The sequence below is a fragment of the Barbus barbus genome (genome assembly GCF_936440315.1).
Source record: "Barbus barbus genome assembly, chromosome: 33".
Taxonomy (NCBI): Eukaryota; Metazoa; Chordata; class Actinopteri; order Cypriniformes; family Cyprinidae; genus Barbus; species Barbus barbus.
The window spans coordinates 13,116,335-13,129,726 of NC_136761.1; the positions used below are offsets into that span (position 1 = coordinate 13,116,335).

Consider the following 13,392-nt stretch of genomic DNA (forward strand, 5'->3'; position numbering starts at 1 on the left):
TAGCTATTATGATCGCACAGTCTCTCAGCCGCTGCGTCGTGGCGCTGAAATCTAATTTGATTTAACACAAGTTCAAACTGAGAGGCTGCGAGCGCAGTAGAAGATGATATGATGCAGCTAATTTGCTTAAAGGTGATCAGTGTGTAGTGTGTGTATGTGTGTGAGTGTAGGTGTTTCTGTGGGTGTTCTTTTCTTTTTATACCTGTTCTAGAAGGGAAATGTTACCCAGGCCCAAAGCTGTGCATGTTTTACTGTGGTTTCCATGTTTTTTTTTTTTCTTAATTCGATCAAAAAGTTTTTTGAACACAATTTGTAACATAATATTTCAAATGTAGGGTAAGATGACTCCCCCTCCTTAATTTATTTCTCTTGACCATAGACGGCACAAAGTCTCATCTCAGTGCTTTTGATGAATGGCTATGCAGTTTTTAACTCTGTCATTTCATCTGAAATGTCCAAATTTGTGAAATTTAGTTGTACAAAACAATTTTGCGGTTAACTGATCTAATTTTGTGTGGAAAAGTGATCTATGACATTTTTTTATTTTAATGCATATTTGTTGATGGGGGATTTGTGGAGTAAAAATGATAGTTTTCATTTTGAAGTAAAAAGATGGGCCCCTCAGAATTGGCAGAGAAGGCAAATTATTATAATTTTCTAATTTAATAATTATTGTAATTAATGGGGTTATTATTCCGTATTTCCATGAATTAGATGCACATTTCAGCTTTTCATTAAAACCTACAGGTTAATTGAGTGAAATCAGAGAATTTGCAATTTGCACAATATATGAGCAATTAAATGTGTAAATATTCATAAACCTGTATATAAGTTACAGAATAAATTTACTTTGCAGATTAATCTCTTTCACTGGCTTTGTCTGTCATTTATTAAATTATAGTATAATTTAGTAAATGATGGCATAGTATATAGTATAATTTTGAATTCACTTATATACATTAATAAGAAAGTCATTTAATTAATTTTTACATAATTTTACATTTTGTGCTATAAATTTTGTGCATCCCTTGTGCATCTTACCCTATTGAGTGGAAAACAAGCTTCTTTGACCAAATAACATTTATCGTCCCATTTCACAATTAAAGATGCTCTGAGAAAATAGCATTTTATGTATTTAATGTAGTCTGGGTCAATTTTCTATTTTGCTATACCATATTGTTTTATTAGATGCATGGCCTTCAATGGCAATATCTAAAGAATTTGGAAGAATCTATTGGAAGCATTTTATTCTTTCTTTGAAAATTTGAAAAGCCATTCTAACTGTTCTGCTATTCTAACTATGCATGATTTACAAAATGGTATTTTATTATTTGCATTTAGCATTGTTTTTCCCTGTTCTCTGTGACCCTCTGAGAAGAATAATTTGAACATTTTGTATGTTGGCACAAAAGAAAATATTTAAGAAGCAAACAAAGACAGAATTAAACAAATTTTAGATGTTATTCAATTTAATTGGATGAGCATGTCTATTAAATAGAGCACTACATTTAAGCAATTATGTAATTTTGTTTATTGAATGCCCTAGTTACTGTCATGAAACACAGTAGTCCCTCACTGCAGAACAAAGATCCAGGGGGTGGAGATGGTAGGTTTAGGGGTGGGGATGGGTGGGTTTAAGGATCAGGGGGTGGAGATGGGTAGGTTTAGGTATATGTAAGGAGGAATTGGATCTAGATCCAACCACACCCCCTGGATCTTGTGTTCTGCAGTGAGGACCATCTCATTAAACATTGAAAATGCAGCCAGTGAATACAAAGAGTCATGCTGACCGCTTCGTACTTCACAGCTAATTGCTTTGGGGAGCAGATAAATATTGCCAGTTCAGAGAAGCCTATCTTGAAAAGTACTGAAAAGTACATCAAGGGGTGAAGTAACTTCTACCTTGATACAAACATCGACTGAACAGATGCAAAACACCTTAAGGAACAGGCTGCTGGCAAAGCATCTAGGAATGCTGTTATTGATCAATGGATACAGCTTCAGCGGCCTGTACAGTTCATTATAAAGGTGGTGTCTCTAAATCTTTAATCATACTCAACTCAAAAGGCCCAGATGTGTAGAAGTACGGCATTTTCTGCATGTTTGCCAACTTAACACCCAATACAGTTTTAATTTCAGTCAATGGACATGAGATCAATAAACAAACAATTCAAATGCCCTTATTGCTAATTAGCTATTTTGCCTTGAAGTCTCTCATCTTACACAAACTGAACTTGATACTCATGCACTGAACAGATAGGCAGAATATCTGGCTCATAAAATAATGCGAGTATCAGTTCATATGTTATGAATAGATTTTGTGTGTGTGTGTAATTCATTTGCAGTTCAGACAGTGGTTTAGTCCAGTGTTCATGTTTGCTACATAAACTAACCTGAGTGAACTGTCAACATTGCTATGAAACCATTCAACTCAAGCAAACCTTAACAAGCCCTGCTGTTGGTCAGAAATCTGATTGCGATGTGCAGTACACTGAAAATATTACATTTAATGCTATATTACTTGCACTTAAGTCTCTTTAATCTGGTGAAGTATAAAAAATTCATGATCCAGATATGTGGAATAGGATAATGTTTGGGTGGAAAGCGCTAAGCTCTTTTTGATTTAAATTTCATGTGTAATAATACAAAACACATAGAATTGGGAAGCTATAACCTGTAACCTTTTTAATCTGACAATGCCCTTAATATCTCTAACTACTAGACATTGGCAATAATAGACAGACAACATATTTGTCAATGTAAAAAAGCAAACATTTAATGAAGAAAGAGACTATAGCTAGATAGCTAGATAGATAAAATTAATTATTAATTTTGTTTATTCAGTGATTGTGCATTTGATGGGCTAATATCCTTAAAATATACTATACAAGGGAGACCGGGGCTAGTTGTTACAGGGGGACTTAAATGTTTCTTAAGTTATTAATTTGAAATATCTGAATAATAATAAGAATTATTATTATTATTATAATGAATGAAATAATAATGCTGCTTCTTCGTTCTCTTCTTCTTCTTAATAATTATAATAATAATAATAATTATTATTATTCATTGGTCAAAACATTGACTAAATATTTTTCCACTTAACCGTTTTATAATTTTTCCTCTGAATTTTGTGTTTCATACTGAGCTGAAAAGTCTAGAATAGTCTCTGTAATGGAAGGTTATATTATGACAACCTAAACCACATGCAACGCTGTTTACACAAAATGTCAACGTGTTTAATGAACTTATCTTTTTCCCGGGCAGTAAAGGTGAGAATGTTAAGAAGCTTATTTTTTATTTTATTTTTTTGTAGCCACGACCAAACGCTATAAACAAAGCTACTCTTAAACATATTCACTTTGGGAAAAGTGTGACAACTAGCCCCGGTCTCGTCTGTTTCAAAAACACTTGGCGCTTTTATCCACTTGTTCGCTTACATGACGCGTCGTTTCCAAGGATCTCCGCGCTCCATTCCAGTGAAGAGGCTGGACTCCGCTCCGGGTTTTGCTCCCTCACTGCTCTATACATCGCGTCTCCTCACTCCTGCATTGCTGTAGCAGCAGATGTTCGCGCGCTGAAGCCAATATCCACCGTTCTCTTTACCGGAGCAAGTGTTCTGCAGCGGACGGCGAGGAGACGAAGAAGAGTGAGGACGTTTGCGCTCTCTCTTCACACGTCTGGAGTGTGTGTATGTGGGTGAGTGAACTGAAGAAATTAGAGTCGCGTCTTTATTTACCACACCTGTGATGCTGCTGTCTCTGAGCAACGAAGACGCACTGATGGCCAAGGTACAGGAAGAGGATATGTGTTGAAAGAGGACTTCTAAATGCGCGGATCGGTGTAATATTACAAAAACTAAACCCAGACAGACAGCAGATACTCCTCGCAGCTCATTCAGAAGATATTACTGACTTAAACTTGAACGAGAAGGTGATAAAGATGCCGTTACACCTGGGTCCCTTTGTCCGCTGGAGATCCGGGCTTGTACTCACATGGATCTGCTTGTTTTCGTCCGGATTTACCTTCACTGGTGAGTTTCATTCATTTCGGAACGCATCTTTCAGTTTAGACTTGTAAAAACCATGTGTAAGCCATGCGTAATTGCTTTTACACACAGCAGCTGGCTCCCTTTGTGGTGTGATTTCTAGAATAATAACACAATCTAATATTTAACGGGGTTCATTTGTATGCGAAATTAGCAGTTTGCTCCAAATTGTCATATTATTGTTACTTTGAATAACCAGAACGCGCAGAAACAGAGGTGAAGAACCTATTCAGGAACTTGAACGTGCAGTAAGTTTGATTGACATGTTTCTGCGAGCACGAGACTCTCGCGGCGCGCCTGAGACACTACGGCGAACCGATAAACGAATATAAATATACGAAACCAAGGGTTTGTTTAATTGAAAGTGACTTGAAATGTATACCGTGGGGGTAAAACAAATACATATTGTTGAATATTGCGTCCTGTATTCCGCGTTGCATTTCTGTGAGCGTCAGCTTGAATGAAGTACTCGACACGCGCACATTGCCACGCGCCGACATTCATCTGTTCTTGCTGCATTGGCAGTGTTTCTGACAGCTTTAAGAAGTACAGTGAGCTCCGACGGTCACTGAGCGGTGCAGGGCACATTTGTTGTCTGCAGATTTATAAGATGAGGTAAACATGCTTTCGTGGTCAGCTCAGTGGAAAAGAACGTGCACAAAAAATCGTGCTCTCCTCCCCTCACACATCGTGCACTTGTCATGGTTAGCTACCAATTATTTACTCCATGTGTAAAGCTGCAGTAATTATTAAACATTCTAAATTTTCATTATGAATAACTTTGCTTTTATAATTGTATTTATTTGCAATGCCAGCAATATGACACATTGTCAGTACTGGTTGCTAATGACTCCTTGTTATTACTCCCACAACCAAAATTAAGACCATATAATTTCAAAAATGCCAAGTTTATGTGTTTTTACATAAGAATCAGTGTGGATATGCATATCAAGATTCATTCATGGCATATTTGTAATGGGAGAAATTTCATATTGTGTAGCAAACCTTTGTTTATGTGGTGTAGTTGCTTTTACCAGCTTCATACTGTAAAAAGAATGAAATAAAGACTGTTGCATTTTATAACATCATAATAATATCAAATAACACTAACCTGTTGTCTATGCCTTGACATAATTTACAGTTACAGAATCACAGTCACCTAGCCCACCAGGGGTGTGTGTGTAGCCTATAGAGATTTAGTTTTTTCTTTTTCAATTATTTATTTACTTTCCTCAAATAATATTAAACTTCCATCAGATGCATATCACACATTATACATCCGAGTACACTCATATATGGGCACCCATATATCTACACTCACATTCACATGCTTTTATATATCTAAGCGTGCCTATATATAGTTTTTTTCTTTTTCTTTGCTAAACCTGTAAACCAGACATTCAAGGCTATAGGTTAAATAAATGCATTTGATTGGCTCTTATTCACTGTAATTTAAAATAGTAATAATTTTTAATTATATCCAGCATAATATCAGCTAAAAAAATAACTTATTCTAGGCTGCATTAGGTATGGATGAAAGGGTGTTTAAACGTTATTTGGGCTGTGGAGGATCATAAAACAAAAAAGGTTGGAAAACACTGACCTAGTCCACCCACAATGTGTTTGTGTGGACCAGTTTGGGCTTGCCGAGATCTGTATTACATTGTGTCAAGAGAGTAAGAGAAGTAAGGAAGGTCTCGGCTGTGGGAAACTTGACTGTGGGAAAGTTTCTGGAGGTTTTATAGTAATCATCACCATAGAGCCCAGCTGGGGACCACTGATGAGTCTCCTCAGAGCACCGTCAAAATTTCACACTTGGCTTATATTGTTCTGCCCCCTCTCTGCTGTGGACAGAGGGCTAACTTGTTAAAAGTTGTGCAATTATCTGTCTTGCTTTAGGAAACTCTGCATGAGAAAGCTAAATTAAGAGGGTATTTTCTTGTGCATTAATAGTGAAGGATTTCACATAAATTAAGACCAGGTAAACAGTTATACCCAGGGGAATCAAATAAGAAATACAGTGGCGTTTCTGAGGTTTTTCAAACATCCATTCAAATGGAGCATTTTTTTTTAAGTAGATTGCAGGGGGTCATGAAAAATGCCCTAAATTCCCACCATCTTCACATGCTCTGTTTAATTTGTCAAGGACACTTATCTTGCTTCGGTTATAAATGAAAAAAAGATCAGACAGGAATTTTATTATTCTTGAAAGAGGAGGAAATGTAAATTGGATGGAGAGGAAATAATGGAAACACGTGTGCTTGCAGATATTGTTATTCCAAAAGATCATAAAAGATCACACAAGGTTCGCCAGGGAGAAACGGGCTGACGGTGCATTTTCCTATTTAAAAAAAAAAAAAAAAAACAGCCAACTTGTCTTTCCCCTGAAACATAATCCGGTCAAAAATAAAGGTCACCCTGTCAGTCTTCATCAGAGAGAACACAAGAGACAGAGCAGAGCTCTTCCTCGAACAATGTGGTGCCTTCAGGGAGATCAGCTACCGTTGAGCCGACAGGAGGGTTTTCATCAGTCTGTAGACAAAAGGAATCAGCACATTGGGTTTGTGATGTGTAAGTGAGTGAGTGTGTGTGTTTCATACTATAGCCTGTGTTAGTGGCTCTGTTTTGCTTCAGGATTTTATACTGACCCAGTACATAACTAAAATTATTTATTGTAAGAAAGTAAATCCTTAATTTAAGACTTTTTAAATTACAATTAACTGCGTACTGTCATAGTAGTATACAAAAGTATTATGAATAAATTTGCATAAAAATAAAAAAAATCAATCAAACCAACATTGATTAGACACACAGCCTGTGACGTCAATAACAAAGGATAAGGAAATGCTGTTCTTCATTTTTGATGTTATAAGCCTAAATATTTTGCTATCCTCCTAAACAAACAAGGTTATATGGTTTATTGCATTTTCTAAATGGCATTGAGCATTTTTTTCCACCTTCTGTCTGTGGTCTTATCAGAACAGATCTGCAATCCTCCAACCTTAGTATTTTAGTTTTTGTATTTAGTATGTCAAAGGTAAGAAAAAAAAAAACAGACACTCACATCAAAGATAACAAATCGTATTTCCAGGAATGTGCTTATGATGCATACCTGCATATCTACACAACTTCAGCTTCATCAAATTCAGTGCACTCTCGTAAAGTACAGGAATCGGTCATGAAATCAACACAACCCTGCAGTAAAGTATGGTTTCTTGTTTGTGCCCATCTCTTTGGAAAAGGAGTGATATAATGGGTTTGCTGTGTGTGTGAGAAAGAGGCAGGGGATTTTTGTGGCTGCAGTTTGTGGTGGGCTTGTTTCAGAGATTTTTGGCACTGCTGTGAGTGTGCTTGGTTGTTCACTGAAAGGGATGGGTTTTGGGGTGCAGTGAAACTCAAAAGCTTTCTTATGTGGTTAAGAAGCTTCTCAAAGGCCCCTCAGACCCCAGAGACGTGATTTTACTGTCGTCATTTGTATTATTGCTATTAGGATGAAGCTAGCGTTTTGGTGTTCTCGACTTTTTTTTTTTTGAGGGGAAATTATTTTAATTGAATTTTTAAAGTTTAACATTAATTAGGCCTTTCACTAAACCATACCAGATTTTCACTGTATACAGTATATATATATATATATATATATATATATATATATATATATATATATAAATAAAAAAAAAGAGAAACGAGGAAAAAGATTTTTGGCCTTCTACTTGTAAGCTATAAACTCAAAGGATGCATGTAAATAGAGGACTCTGCTGTCATGTTGGGCTTTTGATGCTAACCATTGACTTTTCAGGATGCACAGTACAAGAACCGAAGGAATCAAGCAATGAAGAATTTCAGAGAAAATGGAAGATTTGAACAGATTAATGTCTGAGAGCAGAGTTATTTGGAGTTGCGGCAAGTGCACGGAAGTGGAACGTGATTAAATCCGTTTTTTGTTGTTTCGTTTCACTCGACACCGGCCACATTGCAATTTCACAACAATTTTAACATGTTTTTTGTTCTTAAATAGACAATATATTTCTCCCACTCTCACAGATTCCACACATATATATATGTATAGCCGTATTTGAGTTTGATGAATGGAGAGGCGTGAAATGGTGTAACAGAGATGAGGAAAAGACAAACAGTGTAAGTCAACAGCAGCTGGCTTTCCATAATCCAAGAGCATGCTCCATTTGATGACAAATGTGGTCTTTTCTTATCTCACACTGCTATATATGTCTTCTCCATAAGTGTCAAATGCAAATGGAGAAGGAGAGGCGAGGCAGAGAACATGAGAAAGTGTGACACGAACCTTTGGGGTGGGGGAAGTCTCCTATCAAACTGCATCATATCTCAGAAATGTGCCCTTTTGCTTCAGTTAAGCACATGTAGACTAATGATAATGGGGTGGACTCGGGGCTTTAGGTGGGTCCTTAGCCTTTTGAAATGGCTGTTGTGCCATCCAAGAGGTCAAGGTTTGGCTGGTTAGCATGGTTAATAAATGCTTTTTTTTTTTTTTTGCAAACAGTATTGCTAATATAATACTACAGTAGATGTCTTACAGGACTCAATTCAGTATTGGAGGGTTTTAAAAATGTGAGAGACTTATTTTTTCCCCCTATCTCTTGTCTTTCTCAATCATAGTTCAGGTTAGTCTCTTGTAGACCATATTGATAGCTAGATATGATAGACTGAATCTTATGAATATTGACAATATAGACTTGCTCAATGGACCAATATGGTGGATGGCTTGAGTATATTGCATACAGGAACAGTTGCTAAAGAGGAATTCTATGTTGTAGTACAATCTATGTTGTAGGCCTCTTTGGTCCCGTCCTGGGCTTCAGCACCTGCTCCCTCCTGCAAGCAGCATGGCGACGCCCTTCAGAAAGGATGCAGTCAGCAGGAGGAACCGAAGATCAGCGCTGTCACCAGAGAGACTAATCGTGTTCTTCCCCGAGGTGCTGTCAGTGGCCAGAGAAACCTGGAGTACTGTTGACCTTGAGAGCAGATGCATTTAATGTGCAGACACTGCTTCTCAGCACATTGTGAGCACTAGAATCTATGAAAGCCTTGGGTGAATGCCCCTCCCCGAAGAGATAAGAGTGCATTTCCCAAGGTGCTTTTGGCTTGATTCGCAGCCTGCGAGATCTATGTAAGATCTGTCCGCTTTAATGATGAACCATCTGCTTGAATACTCAATAGACTCAAGCACTTTGCCTCGTCCTGCAATAGTAATGCAACAAAAGGGGTAATTTTTTCTTCCAACTGTTATTACTCCATAGGGTTTGTTCGGTGACGACGGAGAACATAAACATGAAAAATTTGCTGTGGAGCTCCGCTTGCTCTCAGCCCATCTGTGGTTCATCACCCAGCATATTTAAGGTTGTTTGGGGATGCTCTTCATTCTCCAGTGATCAATAACCCTCTAACTGTTTAATTGACCATCAATCAACGACAGTGTAGAGTTAAACACGGAGGTGCTCAATCCCCGCCTTTTATGCAAGTCCTCTGGGTCCTTTTGTAGCCTTTAAGTTTGTCCAAGTTGCATCCAGAATATTGTTATTTGTATGCACCGCACAGCCGCAGCGGCAGCAGCACTTGAGACTTCCAGAGGGCTTCCACGAGGGAGTGTTGTCTTGACTACTACCGTGATGTAGATTGAATGCTCCGCTAGCCCATAATACAAGTGAGGGCGGAGCTTTCTTTTGAACTGCATAACTGGTCCAGCATCAAAAGGAATCACAGTACATCATATTGATATTTGCCCACTTCAAGGCTAATGAAACTCGAGTTCATCCTGTCTCTTTTACGTATGGCTGATCTGGATGAGTTTTGTTGAGTTTAATGTACTCGGTTGACCCTCGTGTTCTGTGAGTTTGAAGTGCAAAATTGTCTTCGCGGTTTTTGGCTAACCTCAATTCAAAACCTGCTTGCTTATAATCATGAAGGCAAACATCAGGGATATCAGTTATTAGACCACTGGGTATCAAAGCAAAGCTCTTTGGTCACTAAGAGATATTGATATTGGATGTGATTGAGGTTTCTTTGTGAACTTTGTTTATATTGCTGTTGGAAAGTATAGAGGTTGATCATACGAGAATATTTACACTCTACATACATAAGCATCTCTATTACTCAAGGTTAGAGATTTGAAAATCAAAATAGTATGAAAATACTATTAAATTTCAAGGTGCATGAATGATACCCGAAAGTGGCTTTTTAAAAGGAATTTTAAGTGTCTGCTCAATTATTTAATAATAATATTCTTTTTTTTTTCTTGGGGGGGGGGGGGGGGGGGGTATATTTGTGACTTAAATCTATAATAAAGCGATACATAATGACAGTACTTGTGATAGTACTGTTGTTACGGTTACCTCCTCCTCCTTCATAAATCACAAAGAAGGTGAGATTTTTAAGCAACTGCATATAGCAACTGCATATAGCAACACTCTTAAGAAACGCTTTGGGACTGCATAGCAGCATACGTGCCATTTTATGACATTTTCTTAAGAAAAAAACGCAGCTCATTTCTTTGTTGTGTATGAAAGATTTCCATGTGGCTTATGCAGCACATAAACTGAATGTTGGCATGCGTGTTTTAGCATTAACGTGTGAGTGTATGAGCATGTCTCAAGTCAATACAAAGTACCAAGGATATACAAATGGCAAGGATATTTGAGGGCGGCTTGGCTCAGAGACGGCCAAAACGTGTCCTCTTGAAGTGATGATGTTGACAGGGAAGGAGACCTACTGACCTTTGCTCACTACGCTCATATTCCGTGCGGTTGTGCCTCAGGCTGGCAATTCAACTGAGTCAACACTGGCCGTAGCTCAGCCCTCACTCAGCAGTCATCAGGGAATGCAACGGCCAGCTCGAAACATCTGCTCACCCTTTTCAGAGACACGAAAGATGTTTAAAATCTGAATGTTTAATTTTACACTTTGCCAGCTTCTGTAACCTCATTCTGTATTTGAGTATTTGCATTTTGTGATTTTAAAATGATAGAATTCTTAAGAAATGACCTTTCTGGAGTTATTGTTTGCAGTAAATGTTTGTAATTCGGTTATTAGTTACCACTGTCGTCAGTAAACGGATAAATAAAACAGAATCTAAAAGCTTCTTACAAAGTGCCTTTTGTGCCAGCTCCAGATACTGTGTAAAAATGCAATGTCGCATAAAATTAAAGTTTGTTGTTGTCATGACAATCAGTGCCGCCTTGTTTCCTGTCAGATCACTCGGATGTTTGCCAGAATCAACAAGCAGTAGCCAAAACTAATAGTCTCATGGCTCTGTTTGTTTTGAGAAAATATCTGGCAGTAGGGGAAACAATAATTTTAATAATGTACAGTAATGCAGTGTTTATTACAGAAACAATTTTAATAGGAAAAAATATAAAAATAATTATTGTAGAGGGCGATTAGTCACAAATGTGACAATGTGATATGAACTGTTCACTGAATATTCGTTTAATTTTTTATCTGTATTTAGTTTCATACTTACATTTAGCCTATTTTCTACTTAAGAATAAGCCCAAGCATAGGGCGTTCACAAAATTAAATGAGCTTTCGTATAACACATATTTTAATGATATCTACAACGTTATGCGTGGTACAATAGTCCAAAAAATGTGCACAGCAGGTTTATTTATTATGATTTATCAGTAGAACAATAACTGGTAACTGGTATTTTGGCAGAAGTTACCATGGTAAATCTTTTGTGAGGTTAGATGTCAGCATCACACTAGCATTCGTAATGACAGTATATTCATTTGGAAGACTCAGGGTTGGCAAAAATAGCACGTTTACTACTTCCTTTGGCAACCATTTTTATTAGCAGCCTCTAGCTTGTGAAAAGTGTGTGGGTAAAACATTTAATTTTCTTTGTTTTACTTTAACAGAGAATAAAATGATGCCAGCCCTTTGCGTTAAGCTCAGGATGCATGTGAAATATGGTTGTAGCAGACAAGATTTTAGATTTTGAGATGGAGAAGCAACATTTCTCGGCAAGGACTTTAAGAGCAGTGAAGCCTTTGAAATAGATTTAAGACTTCATGCTTGTATAGTTAATCATGACAGAATTGCTCATTCCGGGCCGTTGTGCAACCTATGGATTTTAATGAATACTGTAAATGTGTCATTTGCTTTTTCTTATAAGCCTATACTTTTTTTCATCCCTGAATGCGCAGGATTTCAGTACGTTTGAAAGACCTTTAAAGGTGGTCTTCTCGTTGCTTTCTCTTTGTTTATAGTAACCCAGGGGGCTCATTAGTCATACAGGCATTCTTTAGAGACCTGACTGTTCGTGCCTCCGTGAAATGGCATACGGAGACAGTTGGTCTATGTGTTTACTGTAAATGTGTCTGTGAGTGTGGTGTTGTCTACAATGACTTTGATCGTATTATTTCAGACATAAAACATGTTTTCTGGTTCATTTACAAAAAATGATAAGCTCGTGTTAGCGTTTAGCGCTCATGCATGTTGAATGAGCTGTAGTGAAGGACGTTTGCGGTGTCTTTTAGCACTGAGAGGATACAAGCAGCATCATCGTTTGTTTGATTTGAAAACCTGTTCAGGATAACGCTGAGATATTCTTACATATTCAGCTCTTGAGAGTGGTTAAACGCAATTTGAGTGCTGCTGCCTCTCCTGGCTTCTCCTAAACAAAGCCAAACATATCGGATTAATTTTCAGCGTAATTCACACACATTTTCAGAAATGGCCTGCCGAGATACTGCGTTTTTAAGTTCAAGTTCAAAGCAGCTCTACAGGAAATTAAGTTTCCACAATATAATATATTTAACTTATGGCAAAATTTGGTAATTCTGTATGTTGTCTGAGCTTTGGCATCCTCTGAGGTCCTCTGAGGGGTTGGAATCATCTTTTCTCAGGTGTTCGGTCATCTCAGATCATTTAAGGGTTGAATCCAGTTTGAAGCTTCTGTAATTCCTAGTTACCACGAGATGTTAATCCTGTGGCAGAAACAGAGAAACAAATAGAGACATAATTAGCGTAGCTGCTGTTCCATCTAAGCAAAAATGATTTGTTCAACCCAAGCTAAAGAATAATAATAATGTACATTTGATCAGATATAACTGTAGTACAAGATTATAAGATGCATTATGTGAATGGTTGGCTAAAGAGATGTGTCTTTAATTTAGATTTAAACAGAGAGAGTGTGTCTGAACCCCGAACGTTATCAGGAAGGCTATTCCAGAGTTTGGGAGCCAAATGTGAAAAAGCTCTACCTCCTTTAGTGGACTTTGCCATCCTAGGTACTACCAAAAGTCCAGAGTTTTGTGACCTTAGGGAGCGGGTTGGATTGTAGCATGGTAGAAGACAAGTTAGGTACGCAG

At 37.6% G+C, this 13,392-nt stretch overlaps 1 protein-coding gene across 2 annotated transcripts in view; it reads left to right on the forward strand.

The window, feature by feature from the left end:
- The first annotated feature begins 3,490 nt into the window (after window positions 1-3,490).
- Window positions 3,491-13,392, forward strand: part of LOC306852812 (netrin receptor UNC5A-like) — a 184,266-nt gene continuing 174,364 nt past the window's right edge. For both annotated transcript variants that reach the window (XM_079389906.1, XM_079389907.1), the window contains exon 1: window positions 3,491-4,033. In XM_079389906.1, the coding sequence (XP_079246032.1) occupies window positions 3,943-4,033 (91 nt within the window). In that variant the 5' untranslated portion in view covers window positions 3,491-3,942. The remainder of the gene's footprint in view (window positions 4,034-13,392) is intronic.